At 41.6% G+C, this 14,678-nt stretch overlaps 1 protein-coding gene across 2 annotated transcripts in view; it reads left to right on the plus strand.

Annotated features, from left to right (window-relative positions):
• The window catches only part of MAF (MAF bZIP transcription factor), a 372,897-nt gene that overhangs the window by 11,938 nt on the left and 346,281 nt on the right, over positions 1–14,678 (plus strand). Inside the window, exons 2-3 of one of the 2 annotated variants that reach the window (XM_057533776.1) lie at positions 3,155–3,215; positions 5,449–5,864. In XM_057533776.1, the coding sequence (XP_057389759.1) occupies positions 3,155–3,188 (34 nt within the window). In that variant the 3' untranslated portion in view covers positions 3,189–3,215; positions 5,449–5,864. Of the gene's footprint in view, positions 1–3,154; positions 3,216–5,448; positions 5,865–14,678 lie in introns of those variants that run through there. The other variant, XM_057533777.1, reaches the window with a different exon arrangement.

Genomic DNA, 14,678 nt, shown 5'->3' on the forward strand with positions numbered 1-14,678 from the left:
CCTGCTCTGGTTAGAGACAGTGAAGAGGCAAAAGAAAAAGAAGGAAATCTAGATAGACTGTTTTAAAATCTTTCTAGAAATCTCCATACGGTTGGGGTTTTCCTTGATAGAGTTTGATGTTTATTGTAGAGGAAAGCCACTCAAGAAAACTTTATTAGGATTTCACCCACAGCTCCAGCAAGAGGGGCTTGCTTGCATTCCCGGATTTAACACAGTTGCTGTCAACTCTCAGGCACTCAGAAACTGTCTAAAGAGGAGAAACTTTAAAACAACTAATTTCAGAAAGGAGACCTTCCATGTGGGTATTTTTTTCTTATAGGGACCTTCAGTTTTTTGGATCCTTGAGTGTGAAGTAATTAAGCATCGTTGCACCTTCTTAAATAAATTCCCCCCACCTTTTTTTCCTTTTTCTTTGCTTAAGGAAGGATTCATAAATGTACAGATAAATATGTTGAAACGAAAGCAATGATCTCAGCATCTGACGCACTTTTACACTGTCAGATTCTACTGAAATCTTTTTTCTTAGAATGGGGGAAACCGGCAGTCATCATTCTCAGATGAAATCTGTTAAAAGATGATAGTTGAGTCTGTTTTCAGGCAATGAATCCAACATATTCTTTCATCTGCCATTTATCTATCTAATCTATTTATGGAACTCTAACACATTGTAGGGGGAAAGCTATTAAAAGATAAATCTGCAGTTTCCACATTAGGACACAGACATGATCACACGACAGAGTTCTTTGGTCTACTCTATGTGTTGGTAGGCGAGAGCCAAACCTAGCCTGAATGGTCTGTCTTAGAATGATGATCTTCCCATAAAACCTTCACTGGACTTGGCGTGACTCAGAGCATTGCAGAGTTGCGTGCTGACCATCTGTATGTTCTCAGGGTGCACTGTCCGTGTTAATTCCCTGCACTGTACCGGTAGTGAGACCTTTAAAATCTTCCTTGGAATATCACTGCACATTCCTATGCTATTTAAAAAGTACTATTTAATGGTTAGGTAAATAGATCCCACTGTTCAAGGCTCTGTGCTGGCAGACGTCTGGCTTCGACTACACCACTGTGGTCAGGATGGAAAATCTCCTCTCCTACTCCCCTGTGACCCCCCTCTGCCCTCCACCACTCTTCCCCAGTGACTAGCCTGGGTGAAGGTGATGAGAACAGAAAATGGCAATGGCTTTTGGACCCTATTCAGGTGTGCAAACAGAATCTCTCTCTCCCCAGCTTTTGAAAGTAAATGCCTTGATAACAGGATGGGTTCCCCAGGTGGCCAGAGAATAGAGGTCATCTTGAGGAAAAGGACACCAATGATCTAAAAAGGACATCTACTTTATGAGATTTCAGGCAAGATTCCAAATATGCATTTAATGAGGTCCGATTCTTTTTCTCCAAAAATAACAGAGGCTCTCAATGAGCTGGTCAGGAAGGCAAAGGGGCATTTTGCAAAGTCTCCGTTCAATTATTGCTTTGTAATATTGCTCTAAAATTGAAAAATGCCTCACAAGTCTATGATCTCATGTAAATATTCCTTGCAGAAGCTTAACATACGTTAGCACTGCCCCAAAGGAATTACAAAAATATTCCCTCCACAATCTCTTAAGCTTTTAAACTCTATTCACTAGCATTTCTAAAAGAATCTGTTGTTCCTAAAGATTTTTTTTTTTAAGTAACCTTATATGGGAAGTTTTCTTGTTTTGCTTTGTTTGTTTGTTTGTTTGAGATTAGCCATTTGAACTTGAAATGGAGAACAATTGATATCACAGATAACACTTCCAGGTTTTATAACTTCAGTATGTTTCTTGTTTCTTTTTTTTTTTTGGCATAGAAATAATTTATTTGGCAAAAGATTAGTGTATACTCTGACATGAAAAAGAGTATTTTGTGCCGTAACGTTTTAAAAGCATTTCTAACGTGAAATGTGGATGAAAGCCCATGATGTATTTGGGGCAGCTCTGACAGACATGAATACAAATTTGTTTATATGAGTATTTTAATGCATAGTCAGACTATTTAGATAAAGAGCATTGGGAAAATTATAGAGTTACGCTAAATGAAAATTTAAGTAAAAGATTCTGTCAGTTACAGCAGCCTACAGATTTCAGCAGGTGTATGCGTTGTGGGTATTTTTTCACACCAATTGTAATTCAGATAAAAGTGGGGCAGATTAAAGAAGAATAACTGAATCTCCACGTTGGAAAAAAAATTAGATTGACTTACTGGTTTATCACAGTCATTGTACACAGATTTACTGTAACCATGTTGAATTTTTTAAATTAGATTTTAAATATATTTTGACAGTCTGAACTTGTAGAGTATGGCTAACTATAGGGAGAAATGACAGGTCTGCTTTGTTATTAAACTGCTGTCTGGAAAATATTGGACTCCGTACAGTAAATGATAATTATTTTGCCACTTACATTAGTATAGCTAATAGCAATAAGGGGTTTTTGAACCATAGAAAGCTAACTACTTTGAATTACTGTGCTTTGTTATTCACTGTGAAGCAAAAAGACTTTTTTTTTTTTTAAAGCAATCTCATTCTAAGCATTCTCTGCTACTAATTTAAACAGAGAGGAAGTTAATAAATAAAAGGGTGGTCTCTAAATGGTTCTATTTGTTAAGAGAACATCTGCAATTAAGGTCAGCAGTACCAGCAGAATAGACCAGGGCAATGGAGGAGGAGGGGGGAAGATGGAAGAGAAACAGGCCCTAGTAAAGAGCCAGGGTTTGGTTTTGGTTCCCTGGGGATGGGCAGTCTTTGAACACTTGAGAGACACCCATCAGAGACCATTCATATCCTCCTCCACTGTGAACCCAGGATCACTTGGTTCTCTGAACCGAGGGCAGCTTCAAAGCTGATCCAGGCTGCCAGGCCAGTGGGCATCACTGTCTCAGCCCCCCAGGACCAGAGCAAGAGTGGAGGGAGGTTGTTGATGAAGTATTCCACGCCGTTCTCTTCCATGTGAACCCTTCCTCTGGCAGGGCTGAGACCAGGATGCCAAAGCAGATGGACCTAAATCCCTCTTCTTTTGGTCTCATTCTGCCCTTTTCATAGGTAGTTAGGCTGCCTTGAACATACTGTCCTTCTAAAGCCCTCTCCGTGGTTATTAATGACCCTTTGTTTATTTTAATATATTTACTAAATCAGGTACCCAAGGGAATCCTCTACATCAGTGATGTGAAAAATCCTGTTGCCTGAAGTCAAAGAGGTACATCTTGATTTCTGATTTGCATGTGCTTGTTTTAGTGCATTTTCCGTGAGGGAGACAGCAAGCAAGCAAAGCAAGTGAGGAATGCTGATCATTTTCAAGGTGTGAAAGTCTCCTGCTTTAGTAGTTTGAGTATTTGAGTTTCACATGTACATAAATGGTGATACCAGATGCTGAAGTGAAGGATGCATTGTGTGTGAGACCAGCATGCATGCATTTTTATATTGATTTCATGACGTAGGTGTGGTGTCCAGAGTACTAATCCAGTCCGAGTAGATCTCAGATCTTTCGCCTTAACTAGCATGAGCCTGTTGACTCATCTTTCTACTTGAATGTCAGACAATTTGGGTGAATCTGTGCAATTAGCATCCGTGGCCATTGGCTGGCTCCACCTGGGCCTCATAAACATTCCAAATTTCCAGTCTCTTATAACTCACTCCATACTCACATTTGGAGGATTTAGTGTGATCTCAGAGCACATTATGTCCCCCTCCTGTGTCCAAAAGTGAGCTTGGAGCCACTCCTCACTTCAAATGTAGGCAGAGGGAGGCAGAAATGTGATTTTCACCTATGAAAAAAAATGAAATTAAGCTACTTAAATGGGTTTTCAATTACAAGGATCCCGGGGTGAATTTAATTATGAATCCTCTTCGTTTAGAGAGCTAGACCAACACTCTTAACACCAGTAATTACTTAGTGTTATCGTTTTATGTATTCCTGTTACGTCTTATTGGCTAATGGAATGAAGTTTGACTTTTTTTTTTTTTATTAAATTTGCTTGCTGAGAAATTTGCATGAAATACAGCTTTGGGTTTAAGTCCCACTGTCAAATTGCTACTGTTTGAGAAGGAGACACTTTAAGAACCCAGTGAATTGAGGGTGTCAGGAAACAGACCCGTATTTTTTCCCGCTCTTCAGATATGGTATCTGATTACTTACTTTTACCCGCTATTATAAGGACAGGCTTTGAATAACTAGACTGTGAATATTTAACATGATTTCTTTCCTAGCCTTAAACAAAATTAACATTTTCTTTAATAGCTCTCATACTAGATTTTAACTAAGTGTATACCTTCGGGATTAATTTGTGTGTCCTTGTGTATGCATGCCATACCAATACTTTATTCCTTTCTTTCTTTTATCCCTGTCCTTATAATTGCAGTTTGAAAGCCATCTATTAAATATAATGATCTAGACCCACCGCGCAGGTTTTGTTACACCGAAACCATCCATTTTGAGCAAAGAGTTAATGAACTTTTAAGGCAAGGTTCACACGGGTCTTGACCCCCCCATAATATTTCATATAAGGTTACTGGCGGGGGAGAAATCAAATTTCAGCTGTGAACATGATTGACAGGTGAGGGTGAGGAAGAGAAAGGCATTTGGCTAGATGGGGAATTTGGAGAAGAGGACAATTCCTCCAAGTTACTCTGTGGTATTAGATATTATAAGCTAATATATGAAAAGTTCAATACTTGGTACTCTTGGGAGAGTTACTTATTTTCAGAAAGTCACTTTGGTTAAGAGATTTCAGTCCTGGAAGCCAAAAATGGGGAATCACTAGCTTTCTGCTCTCTTGCTGATTTCCACTATGTACAACTTTGTGGCTTATTTCTGGCAATTTTCTAGGCTAGAGTGTGAGAATTAAATCACAAGCCATTTGGGGAGGCATTTGATTATTTTATTTATTCTCAGAAACACAGTCTAGATTATTTTCTGGTTCTTGGGCATCTTACAAAAGAGTCATCCTAAGTGGTATCACAAAAAGATCAAATTCTCCCTTTTCGTAGCACCCCTCGATCCTAACATTTTCCATTAGTGCATGTTCCAGCTTAACATACGCAAATCTACCCAAGTGCATGATTTATCAAGGTTGTGCCTTCTAAGCAAGGTCTTCTAACATGACGATCAAGAGAGACAAGCCCACACTGCTATTTGATGTCAGTTTCTCCATGGTAGCATCCCTGGGTCAGGTGTGATGTCAGCATCGTCACCACGGAAACAAGAGATGGTATTGCTTGACCCTAAGGCAAAGAGTGGCTTTGGAATTCACCTTAGAGGCTGTCTCTTAGCGTGAGTTGTCAAATGGAGGTAACACAACTACTCATGGTTGGCACCAAAACTGAAAGGCAGGCCTTTAATACATGCTCTTTCATCTTGTGTGTTGAAACACTAATTTCAGGAGATAGTGGTGGACCTTAGCCTGCTGATGTGTATGCTCTACCCATTACAGATGTTCCTGACATTGGCTAAGACCCATCCGGATGCAACCGAGCCTTAACAGAGCTGCCTTGGGGCAGGGCAGGTCGGACACATATACATAGGGGAGAGGCCTGTTGGTAGCTTTCCTGTCACCCGTGGGAGTTCCCTGATGGAACTTGTAAAAACAGCACTTCCCGGGTTCTAAGTACCCATCACTTTTTTTTTTTCCTAGTCTTACAATTAGCTGAGTGGATATGTTTTATCCTGACTGTACCTATGCTGACATGAATTCAAACCAATGTAAGGAAGGCTGTACTCTGTTATGAACTGGGATATAAACAAAAAACACAGTAAAAGGACTCCGAAATCTTGTTTCTACTTTGTATGACATGTCCTCCCATGTTGCCAGTAATCATCCAGAAATAAAACGCAAGCATGGTTTCCCGACGTCCAGTGTCAAATGTGGGTACCTGAGCACAGCTATTTAATTCAAACATAAAATTAAAGATGTCATAACCGTATTTCCCTTGCAGAGTCCATCAAAATATTTTAACAGAAATGGTGAATGAGGTGTTCTCATGCAAAGGCCATGTGAAAACACAGACTGTAAGTTTTCGTCTCCTGGTGCCTCGGTTTGAAAAGCCCAAGTGAGAGCCGTGTCTGGTCTTGACTCTGGCTTCACTGCAGACCCCTCAGGGCTTCTCGGTAATCAGTTTTTAGAGTAAATGCCCCGTCCTGGAAGACAGCAAGGAGTAGGATGCTGTCTGGCATGCACATTTGGAGAGCAGACCAATCCATCACAGATTCCATGAGTACGTCTTAAGCAGATTACATCACTGTATTTGTTGGCACTGAGAAAATAAGGGAAAATAATTCTGTTTAAAGTGTTTTATTACTGGGACTAACTTACCTAATTGTTTGTTGTTGTTGTTGTTTGTTTAATTAGATTATGCTTTTGCCTAACCCCCCCATCCCCCTTTCCATACAAGGCTGCCTAATGTCTTCCTTTCTGTGGACACTGGCCCACTAGTGAGCAGATTTAATCAATTAATTATGGCAGAGCAGGTACAGGGCAAGCAGCTCAATGAACTCACATTACTTCCAGTCAACGTTAGAATGCTATCAAAGGGGCTGCCTTAAAGAAAGGAACATTATGCATTTGGGGGGGGGGGAAGGAAGGAGGAATTCTTGCACGAGTATAGCACTCGTTATTTAAAACAAAATGATGCTTCTGTAAAGAGCTTTCGTTCTAAAAGCACACATTCAGTCACCTGCCAAAATCTCAGATTTATTGCTGCCGTTCACAGATGCCAATGTTGAAACTCTCCTCGCCTGCCACTTGCTGAGTCTTTCATTTCCTCGATCCAAAAATTACTGTAAAGTTGTTGTTTAGTGTCTGCCTTTTTTTTTTTTTTTGCTTTTCCTGGCACCTAATGAAATTATCAGCAATAAACGAGCTATGCAGAAGGGTTGGGTTTGCTTTTACTTTTTTTTTTTTTTGGTCTTTTTTTTTTTTTTTTGGCAGTATTTGGAAAATGCTGGGACAAGGGTAAGCCGGTGGAAATATTCGGAGTGCCTCTCTTTCCAGCGTCTACAGGAAATATAATAAAGCTATTAGCATTTGTATAATTTCAGATGGGAACTAATACTGAGGGTGGGAGGGGGGAGGGAGTTTCAGGTGTTGAGTGGGAAAGTCAAACCAGCTGTGGGAATTACCCTTATTGTCACTGGAGACAACCCAGCCCTGACCTCCAGTATAAACTGCTGGAAGATATTAACACCTAATTAACTAATCCAGGGGGTGCATCCTACACCTTCATCACTGGTGAGGTGAAAATGACAAAAAAGAGAGGAAGGGAGTTTGTTTTTGCCATTCCCTCAGCAAGCATCCATCCTCTAATGACGGGTCATCCACGTGCAGCAAGTGACGATTTCTTTTTAGTCCTTTCAGTCTATAGAAAAGCACAGTAACTTCATTTGCTGGCAGGTAGGCAGTGGAGGTGAGAATTGAATTGATCTGAAATTGACCCTGCGGTCACGCCTCCTTTAAATTGGGTTCTTCAGACAAAGTTTCTTTTCTTCTTCCTGGGCTCCTGCCAGCAGCTAAGCTGAGTCTTGAGTGGAGTGGGGTTAGGGTGCAATTATTTAAAGGGATTCTGACACCAGGGTTGAACCCCCAACCCACAGTTACTCAGGATGGAGACCTTTTGTTACAGATGGTGCTTAATGAAAGGGCTTGAGTATATACCGCCATGGCGTGCCTCTGGTTTGTTTATATTTTAGAATGAGGTTCATTCCTGATGTACAAGAAATGGCGGAGGAAGCATCTCTTACTGGGCTGAAAGTTTTGAATGGAGAATAGAATTTTCTGTTTCCTTTTAAATTTCTCTTCCTTATTTAACCGCCCCCCCCACCCCGCCTCTTTCTAATGGAGCCATTAAAGTCCTTTCAATAAATCTTAGGGTGCGCATGATACCTTTGACAGTGTTGGAAATCCTGCCTTGCTTTTCAGAAGGCCAGGCGAGCCTGCTGGACAGGAGGCCTGGCCTCTCTCACCTCCCAGCGGCGAGGGTCGCCAAGAGAGATCAGAAATTCCTTCACTCATTTTGACCTTTTGGACCTTAGTTGAGAACCGCCGTCTCATTCATTGCTCCAGTGGTTAGTGCCTCCTGGCAGTTCTGTCGTGATGCTCGAAGGCTATTTTGTTTATGTGATATTCAGTTTTCCCAGCCTTTTTCTTTTTCTTCTCTTTTTCTCCTTTTAAAGCCCGGAATCAGTTCCTCACCACTGCATAATAGAAGGAAGGTGCACGTGCTTTAACAGGCGTGTTTGGAGATGTGAGCCCGAGTTCCCCCGTGCAGGGAAGAAGCCACAGTTTGGGACGGGACGAGGCCAGGAATTCTGTAGACCTCGGGGCTGCCCCGCGGCCCAAGGCGGAGGGCTCCCAGCTGCGGTCCTGTCCGCTCCAGCAGCCTCTGGAGACTCACCACGCATGCGCATGCGAGGCACCTTGGCATCGCTTTCTTTCCCAGGAAGCCTGGCTTTCCCCCGTGCTCGGTGCTCTCCTGATCTAGTGGAGCCTCTGCAACCGGAACTCGCTGCTTTCAGAGTCTTACCCAGATGAGTTGTTGGTAAAAATGGGATGCGTTCAAAACACTCTAGTCTCCACGGGGAACCTGGTTAATTAGAATGTTACCTCTGTTGGCGCTGATCTTTGCTCACTTTGTAGCGCCCTGACAAGCCCTCGTGTAAAACGCTGGAAGGTCAGTGGAACAAAATAGCACGTGACTCGTGCGGTAAGCCCTCCCTACACGTTTGTGGGCGGATAATAGGCCCAGCTCCCAAACTCAGCTGGGAGGACTTGAGTTGGAGCGTGTTTGGGCTTTACAGTCCGGTTCCTGCCCCGGAGCAGAGGGTCCCCTTGTCCGTCAGAGCTTGGAGCTTTCATAGCAGCGCGGTGACAGTCGCTCGGCTCCGGAGAGGAAAAAAAAAGTAAGGAAGGATTTCGTTTTACTTTTTTTCCTCCTGTTTTATTCGAGCCCGCTGATATTAGTAATGAAAACTTTTCCATCGCTGTTGCTGAGAAATTTGTGTTTTTTAAGGCATTGGTGGGGATGTGATGGCGAGGGATGGGCGGGTGAGGTATCAGATCCAGCAAGATGTTTCTGTCTGTCTTTGCTCAGCGTTTTACAGTGTCCTTCAGATTCTGCATCGTCTCCAGCAGCCTTTCCTAATACAGTAAAAAGAAGGCCCTTTCCCATGTTTGCCACGGTTAACTTATCAGATGTTTCACTTTAGGAAAGATGGGATCCAAGTGTGTGATTTCATTATAAATTCATCAGGTGTCACTTGCCAAGCTATCGAGGACGCAGTTCTTCTGAGAAGGCATCTTTTTACTATTTCTTTAAAATTTAATTGAGATCAGGCCAGTGCCTGGTTTCAACTCGACAGTTCCACCCCCCCCCTTTTTTTTCTTTCTTTCTTCTTTTTTTTTTTTTTTCTTTCTTTTTTTTCTTTTTCTCTTTGGCTATTGCAAGCTGCAGTAAAGTGACCTGTAATTTATAATCAGAGTTTGGTATCGTTAAACTGTAAAATCTGACTTTGGGGTTTTGCTCATAAAATAAATATTTGAAAAAATATAGCAATGAGGCTTGTACAGTAGAGGCAATGTCAGGACATGTATATCTGTGTATATGAATATATGTGTATGTAATTTTTTGCTGGAGGCTCTTAAGCTAGCCCTGAAAAAGCATCTTACAAAACTGTGACTGTCAACATCCAAGTAGGAGGATTCCCTGATAAGAATATAAGCACATTTTCTTTAATGAACTTTGAATTTGTTTTGTAAACTCCGTTCGTCACTCACATTAACTTATTTTTTAAGGTATATTATTTTGGCACTAAGGAGTCAGCATACACATGCTCGAATTCTCTGTCTATAGGCTATAGCGCGCCTTAGCTAGAAAGACTTTTTTTTTCCTTTTCTTCTAACAAGGAAGCTCATTTAGAAAGAAATGTTTATGTGAAGTGCTTGTCAGTTGGCATTTTTACTGGGTTGCTAACCCAAAGGTAAAATATAAAGCCATGTCTTTTCCTCACTGGCTTGTTGGCTTGTTGTTGCTAGAAGGGTCCCTCCCTTGTTAGCTTGATAAATAATTTTACTAGGGGGACTCTGCTGTATTTTTATGCTTGCTGTCTGTTTTCTGCTTGCTGCAAATAAATTTCTGTACTCAGAGGGCACTAAAACTCCAAACACATGGTATTTTCCCATTTTGCTGCTGGTCGCCTGAAATATTTATTCCATCTCATGTTTTTAATTAATTTTTTAAAGGAAAAAATAATTTGTGATTAATAGCAAACAAAAATTAGCCCTTTATTTCTCAGGACCATTGGGTGTGAACCTGGAAGTGTAGTGTTTTTTTGAAAGGCTTTGTGCGTCAAACCCTGTTTCATATTTGTCACATTGAAGACAAGAGTTATTCATTTGGGGGAGTCCTGAAGTTCTCTCATTATAGATTTCCTTGTCTGCCTTTCCAGCTGTACGTATTAAGCTGTTAATATGAGAAATGAAGAGGGGTATAGAGTTCTACCTAGAAACAAGACACTACACAATAAATTCTTTGCATTTGAAAAATGATACATTGTGTGAAAATGAAGATGAAATTGATCATAGGTATCAATATAGCTATCACTATCCCCCTGAGTCCCAGGCCTTGAGACTTGGGGGTTCATTACTGAGGAGAGATTGGTGTGGGTCAGTCATTGGGGCAAAATGGGAGGTTCCCTGGCACAAACCTGAACAAACACACCCGAAAACATTCCAGTAAAATAAAATACAATAATAAAATAAAATAAATGAACGGATTCTATAAATTACAAACACAGTGAACACAACACATAATAGGGGTACAATAATATGTTTAATGAAAGAAGGATATTTATGCCTGTCGGCAAAACAAGTGATCATTTTAAATCATTGCCAGATTGTCGCATTAATTGAAATATGATTTTTTCAAAGCAGATCTTCTACTTGCGATTTGCTCATTAGCGGGGTCTTATTTTCTGAAACTGGAACATATTTTTACAAAGGTACCAGAGACATACATTTGAAACTAGAATGCCAGCTCACATAACCAGGATGTTGAGGAGACTGAGTCAGAGGTTATCTGGAGTTCAGTTTCTGCGAAGATCACCAAAAGGAAGAGGAAAATGTAGAAGAAGGGGCAGTAGACATACATATTGATTATTAAAACGTATATGTATCTCATCAAACGTGTACAGAGTTTATTTTCCTCTCCCACTTGTCAGGGATTTCAGAAATGAGCTAGGCTTCAAGGTGATGACTCGTCCTTCCCCTCTAACTCTGCAGTTACAGAGACTATGAGAATCAGATTTTTAAAATATTTAACACAGAGTTGATAGGCACCATTTCTTCTGGTCACTTTGGGGTGGTACCCGTTGGTCAGGAGTTAGAGAAAACTTCCACGGGGTTGAAGACCATGATGTTCCACCCAGCCCTGCCCTTTGGAGGTCATCCAATGCCTCACAGGCGATGATGACGGACAGCTATCATTGATCGAGCATCTCCTGGTAGCCAGCACCTATGCCACCTTTGCTCCTCACAACAACTAGAGGGGGCAGATACTTTAATCCCCTTTATAGAGATGCAGAAACCCAGGCACAAAGCACAGATAGGATCTGACCTTACACCACAGTCATGCAGATTTTCTAGCTAGACACTATGCCATTCCCTCCTTCCCAGTTAAAGAACTCAGTGTTTAACCTCAGCACATGTTGTGTGGGCTCAGTTGCCCTCCCCTCCTCAGTCTTCTTTTTCTGAGTGGGGTTGAGTGACGCCTAGAAGAAAATGCATTATAATCTCAGAAGGATCTAGAAGATCGGGGCTAGTACTTCTCATGAGCTTGACCCTAAGGACCCCTCTGGCTCTAAAAACAAACGATTCTGTGGTTTTGGTTGTGGTAGGTAATGGAGCAGCCTTTATTCAGAGATAAAGATTGTCATTTCAAGAGCATTTAAAAAATAATAGATGGTACATTTCCTTAATACCCTGTAATGTGTAAAGTGTCAGGTGCACAACTGACACTCAGGAAATTGCTGGATAGCGAAGATAAATCAGCGTTAAAGCACTCCATTGAAAGGCCCATTTAATAAAAAGTTGTCAGCAAAACCTGTAGTCACATGAAAAAGAACACCCAGTTTCTGCATCTGTAAAATAGGGATAGTCCCTCAAAGGCTACCGCAAAGGATTAAATACGATAATGTATGTAAAGCGCCTCGCACAGAGTAAACATCCTGCCATACTTGGCCCTGATCAGTATTATGTGGCATAAAATTTTGACCTTGACACTGTGCAAGCTTTGATTTGTTTTAGAATAACTTCGTGGTTATGATATTGGACATCTTCCCTCTGCTTTAAAATAAGCGTTGTCACAATTGGAAAATGGGGAAGAACCTAGAACAGTAGTTTATTATCTGCCTTCCCCTCAAAAACTACCATCACCCCTAAAAAAATGTTTTAAAGGTGTACTTGGGAAATTCTGTGGTCAAATAATTTAGGGAAATCATGGATTAGACCAAGTTAAACATTTAATTTTGCTATCCTCCATCTCGGAGCCTTTATATGCTAATATGTATTGTGACCCTTCATAGGGAAGGACCAACGTGGGTGGCACACGACATCTTCCCAATTTATTTGAACATGGAACCTGTTTTCCAATCAGCCATCTTGTGGAAATAACAGTAGGGCAGTTTTGAAAAATCGTTGGCTAGGTACAGAAGTCCTGACTTAATTATTTTATTTAGTACCAAAGGACCCCTTTACTAATTTCCTCCTGTGAAGCCCATGTTCTCAAGGATTCATTTGTAATTCTGTGTGTTTGTTTTATTAATCAGAGCCCTCCATAAAAGCTCTAGGGCTTCTGATCAGCAAGAGAAGTGGTGTAATTCCATTGATGTATATTCAATCAAAAGCAAAGAAAACCTGATCATGGGGTTATCCTGTAGGTCTTTACGACGATAGCAGTGGCTCATGGGTGCCATTACTGCCTTCAGGGGCTCCCTGTGGGCTTTTAGGATGCTGGTTTGGGATCCTCTGCTCTGATTAAAAAACCCAGGATCACTGTCAAATTCGACCTGGCTGTTTGTGATTGGATGAGCCTTCCAAGGGACCCTGAGGCCTTGGAAGGAGCCTGTTAATTTCTTAGAATCTTGGACATAAGAACTGCCTTCAGGTTTCTGTTCCTTTATTGTAAGGATACAGGTGTATATTAAGGGCATGAAATGCAAGATGGAAGGTGGGCAGTGCTGGCGTTGGGGGCTCGTTCTCTCTGTCCCTCTTCCCTCCCCTTTTCTTTGCACATCTGCTTCATTCTCCCTACAGGAAGCAGGCAGGCCTTCTTGCTTTGAGGTACCCCTGATTCCCACCCTCACCCCTACACATCCCCAGCAGAGGTTGGCTAGCAACTCTGCTGTCCTGTCCAGAGGAGATAGCTGATTGGTTCACCTTGGTGAGGTATATCTTTTGTCCAGTCAGCACTGGCTAGGGGTGGGTCTTTATGGCCAGCTGCTGCCTAATCACATTTTCTGAGAATGGGGTTCTGCAGGGATTGGGAGATGGGGGAGATGAGCGTTTCCCAACGTGGGGGAGGGAAACTGGTACCCAAGAGTCACATACACCACTTAAGAAGATAGGAATGAATAGAATTAGGCCATGAACAGGTCTCTGAACCCAGAGCCTGGATCATCAACCTTGGATGCACCCATGGGGCTTTTAAAAATGTTGATGCCTTGCACCAGACCAATTAAACCAGAACCTCCATGGGCTGGTGGGGCTCAGGCATCAGTATTTTTTTAAAAAATTTAATTGCCAGTGATTCTAATGCACAACCATGATTGAGAACTAGTAGAAGTGTCCAGAGACACAGCTGTAGAAACCCAGAAAGTGAAGAAGCTGCTGGTGAATTTCCCATATTTTATTGTATTGTCTTAACAAGTCAGCATTTTTCAGGTCCAGTTTAAAATTAAAAGGGATGAACAATTGCTTTGTGTTTTTCCTGCTTCCTCAGGCCTTCCTAGTGCTCTATTAACATCAACTCTGTTTTTTATAAGGAGGGCTCAGGCAGTCAGATAAGGCACACAGGGAAAGAGAATCTGAGTTGACGTCCAGAAGCCCCATTTTTTACACCTGCCTTGGCCACTAAACAGCCTTGTGACCTGGGCAGGCCACATTCCCTGGATTGCCCTGCTGGGCTTAATTCTTGTGTTTTGGGAAATAGATCAGTTGAGCTCGAATCAGAGGCCTTCTATGAGTCTACAGAATCAGCTAAGGGACCAGTTTGTCAGGGATTCAGCACGTGAACCAAGAGATACTGAGGATTTCGAGCTGGCAGAATGGCTAATTTTAAACATGGGATGGTGTTTTAAAAAATTCTGCATGGAAAAGAAAAGAATGTATTTAGTTGGCAAGTTACAAAGGTAGACATCGTCCAAATTATTTGCACATACTTTTGCAGTTACCAGTGAGATATTTGTATTATTGGTCATCATTACCAGCAGGCACTTAGTCAGTGGGTGATCGGGGTGGTGGTAGAAACAGGACTGAGGAAAATGCCTCTGGTTAGAATTAACCAAGATGTGTGATCACGCGCTGTCAGGCACATTGATTCTCCACTAAAGCATAGCATTAAACCACACAAAAATGGGCCCGCTCTGGAGGCACTCTTTACCTTGTAAGACAATCAC

Source organism: Balaenoptera acutorostrata, chromosome 19 (assembly GCF_949987535.1).
Source record: "Balaenoptera acutorostrata chromosome 19, mBalAcu1.1, whole genome shotgun sequence".
In the NCBI taxonomy this organism is placed as follows: domain Eukaryota; kingdom Metazoa; phylum Chordata; class Mammalia; order Artiodactyla; family Balaenopteridae; genus Balaenoptera; species Balaenoptera acutorostrata.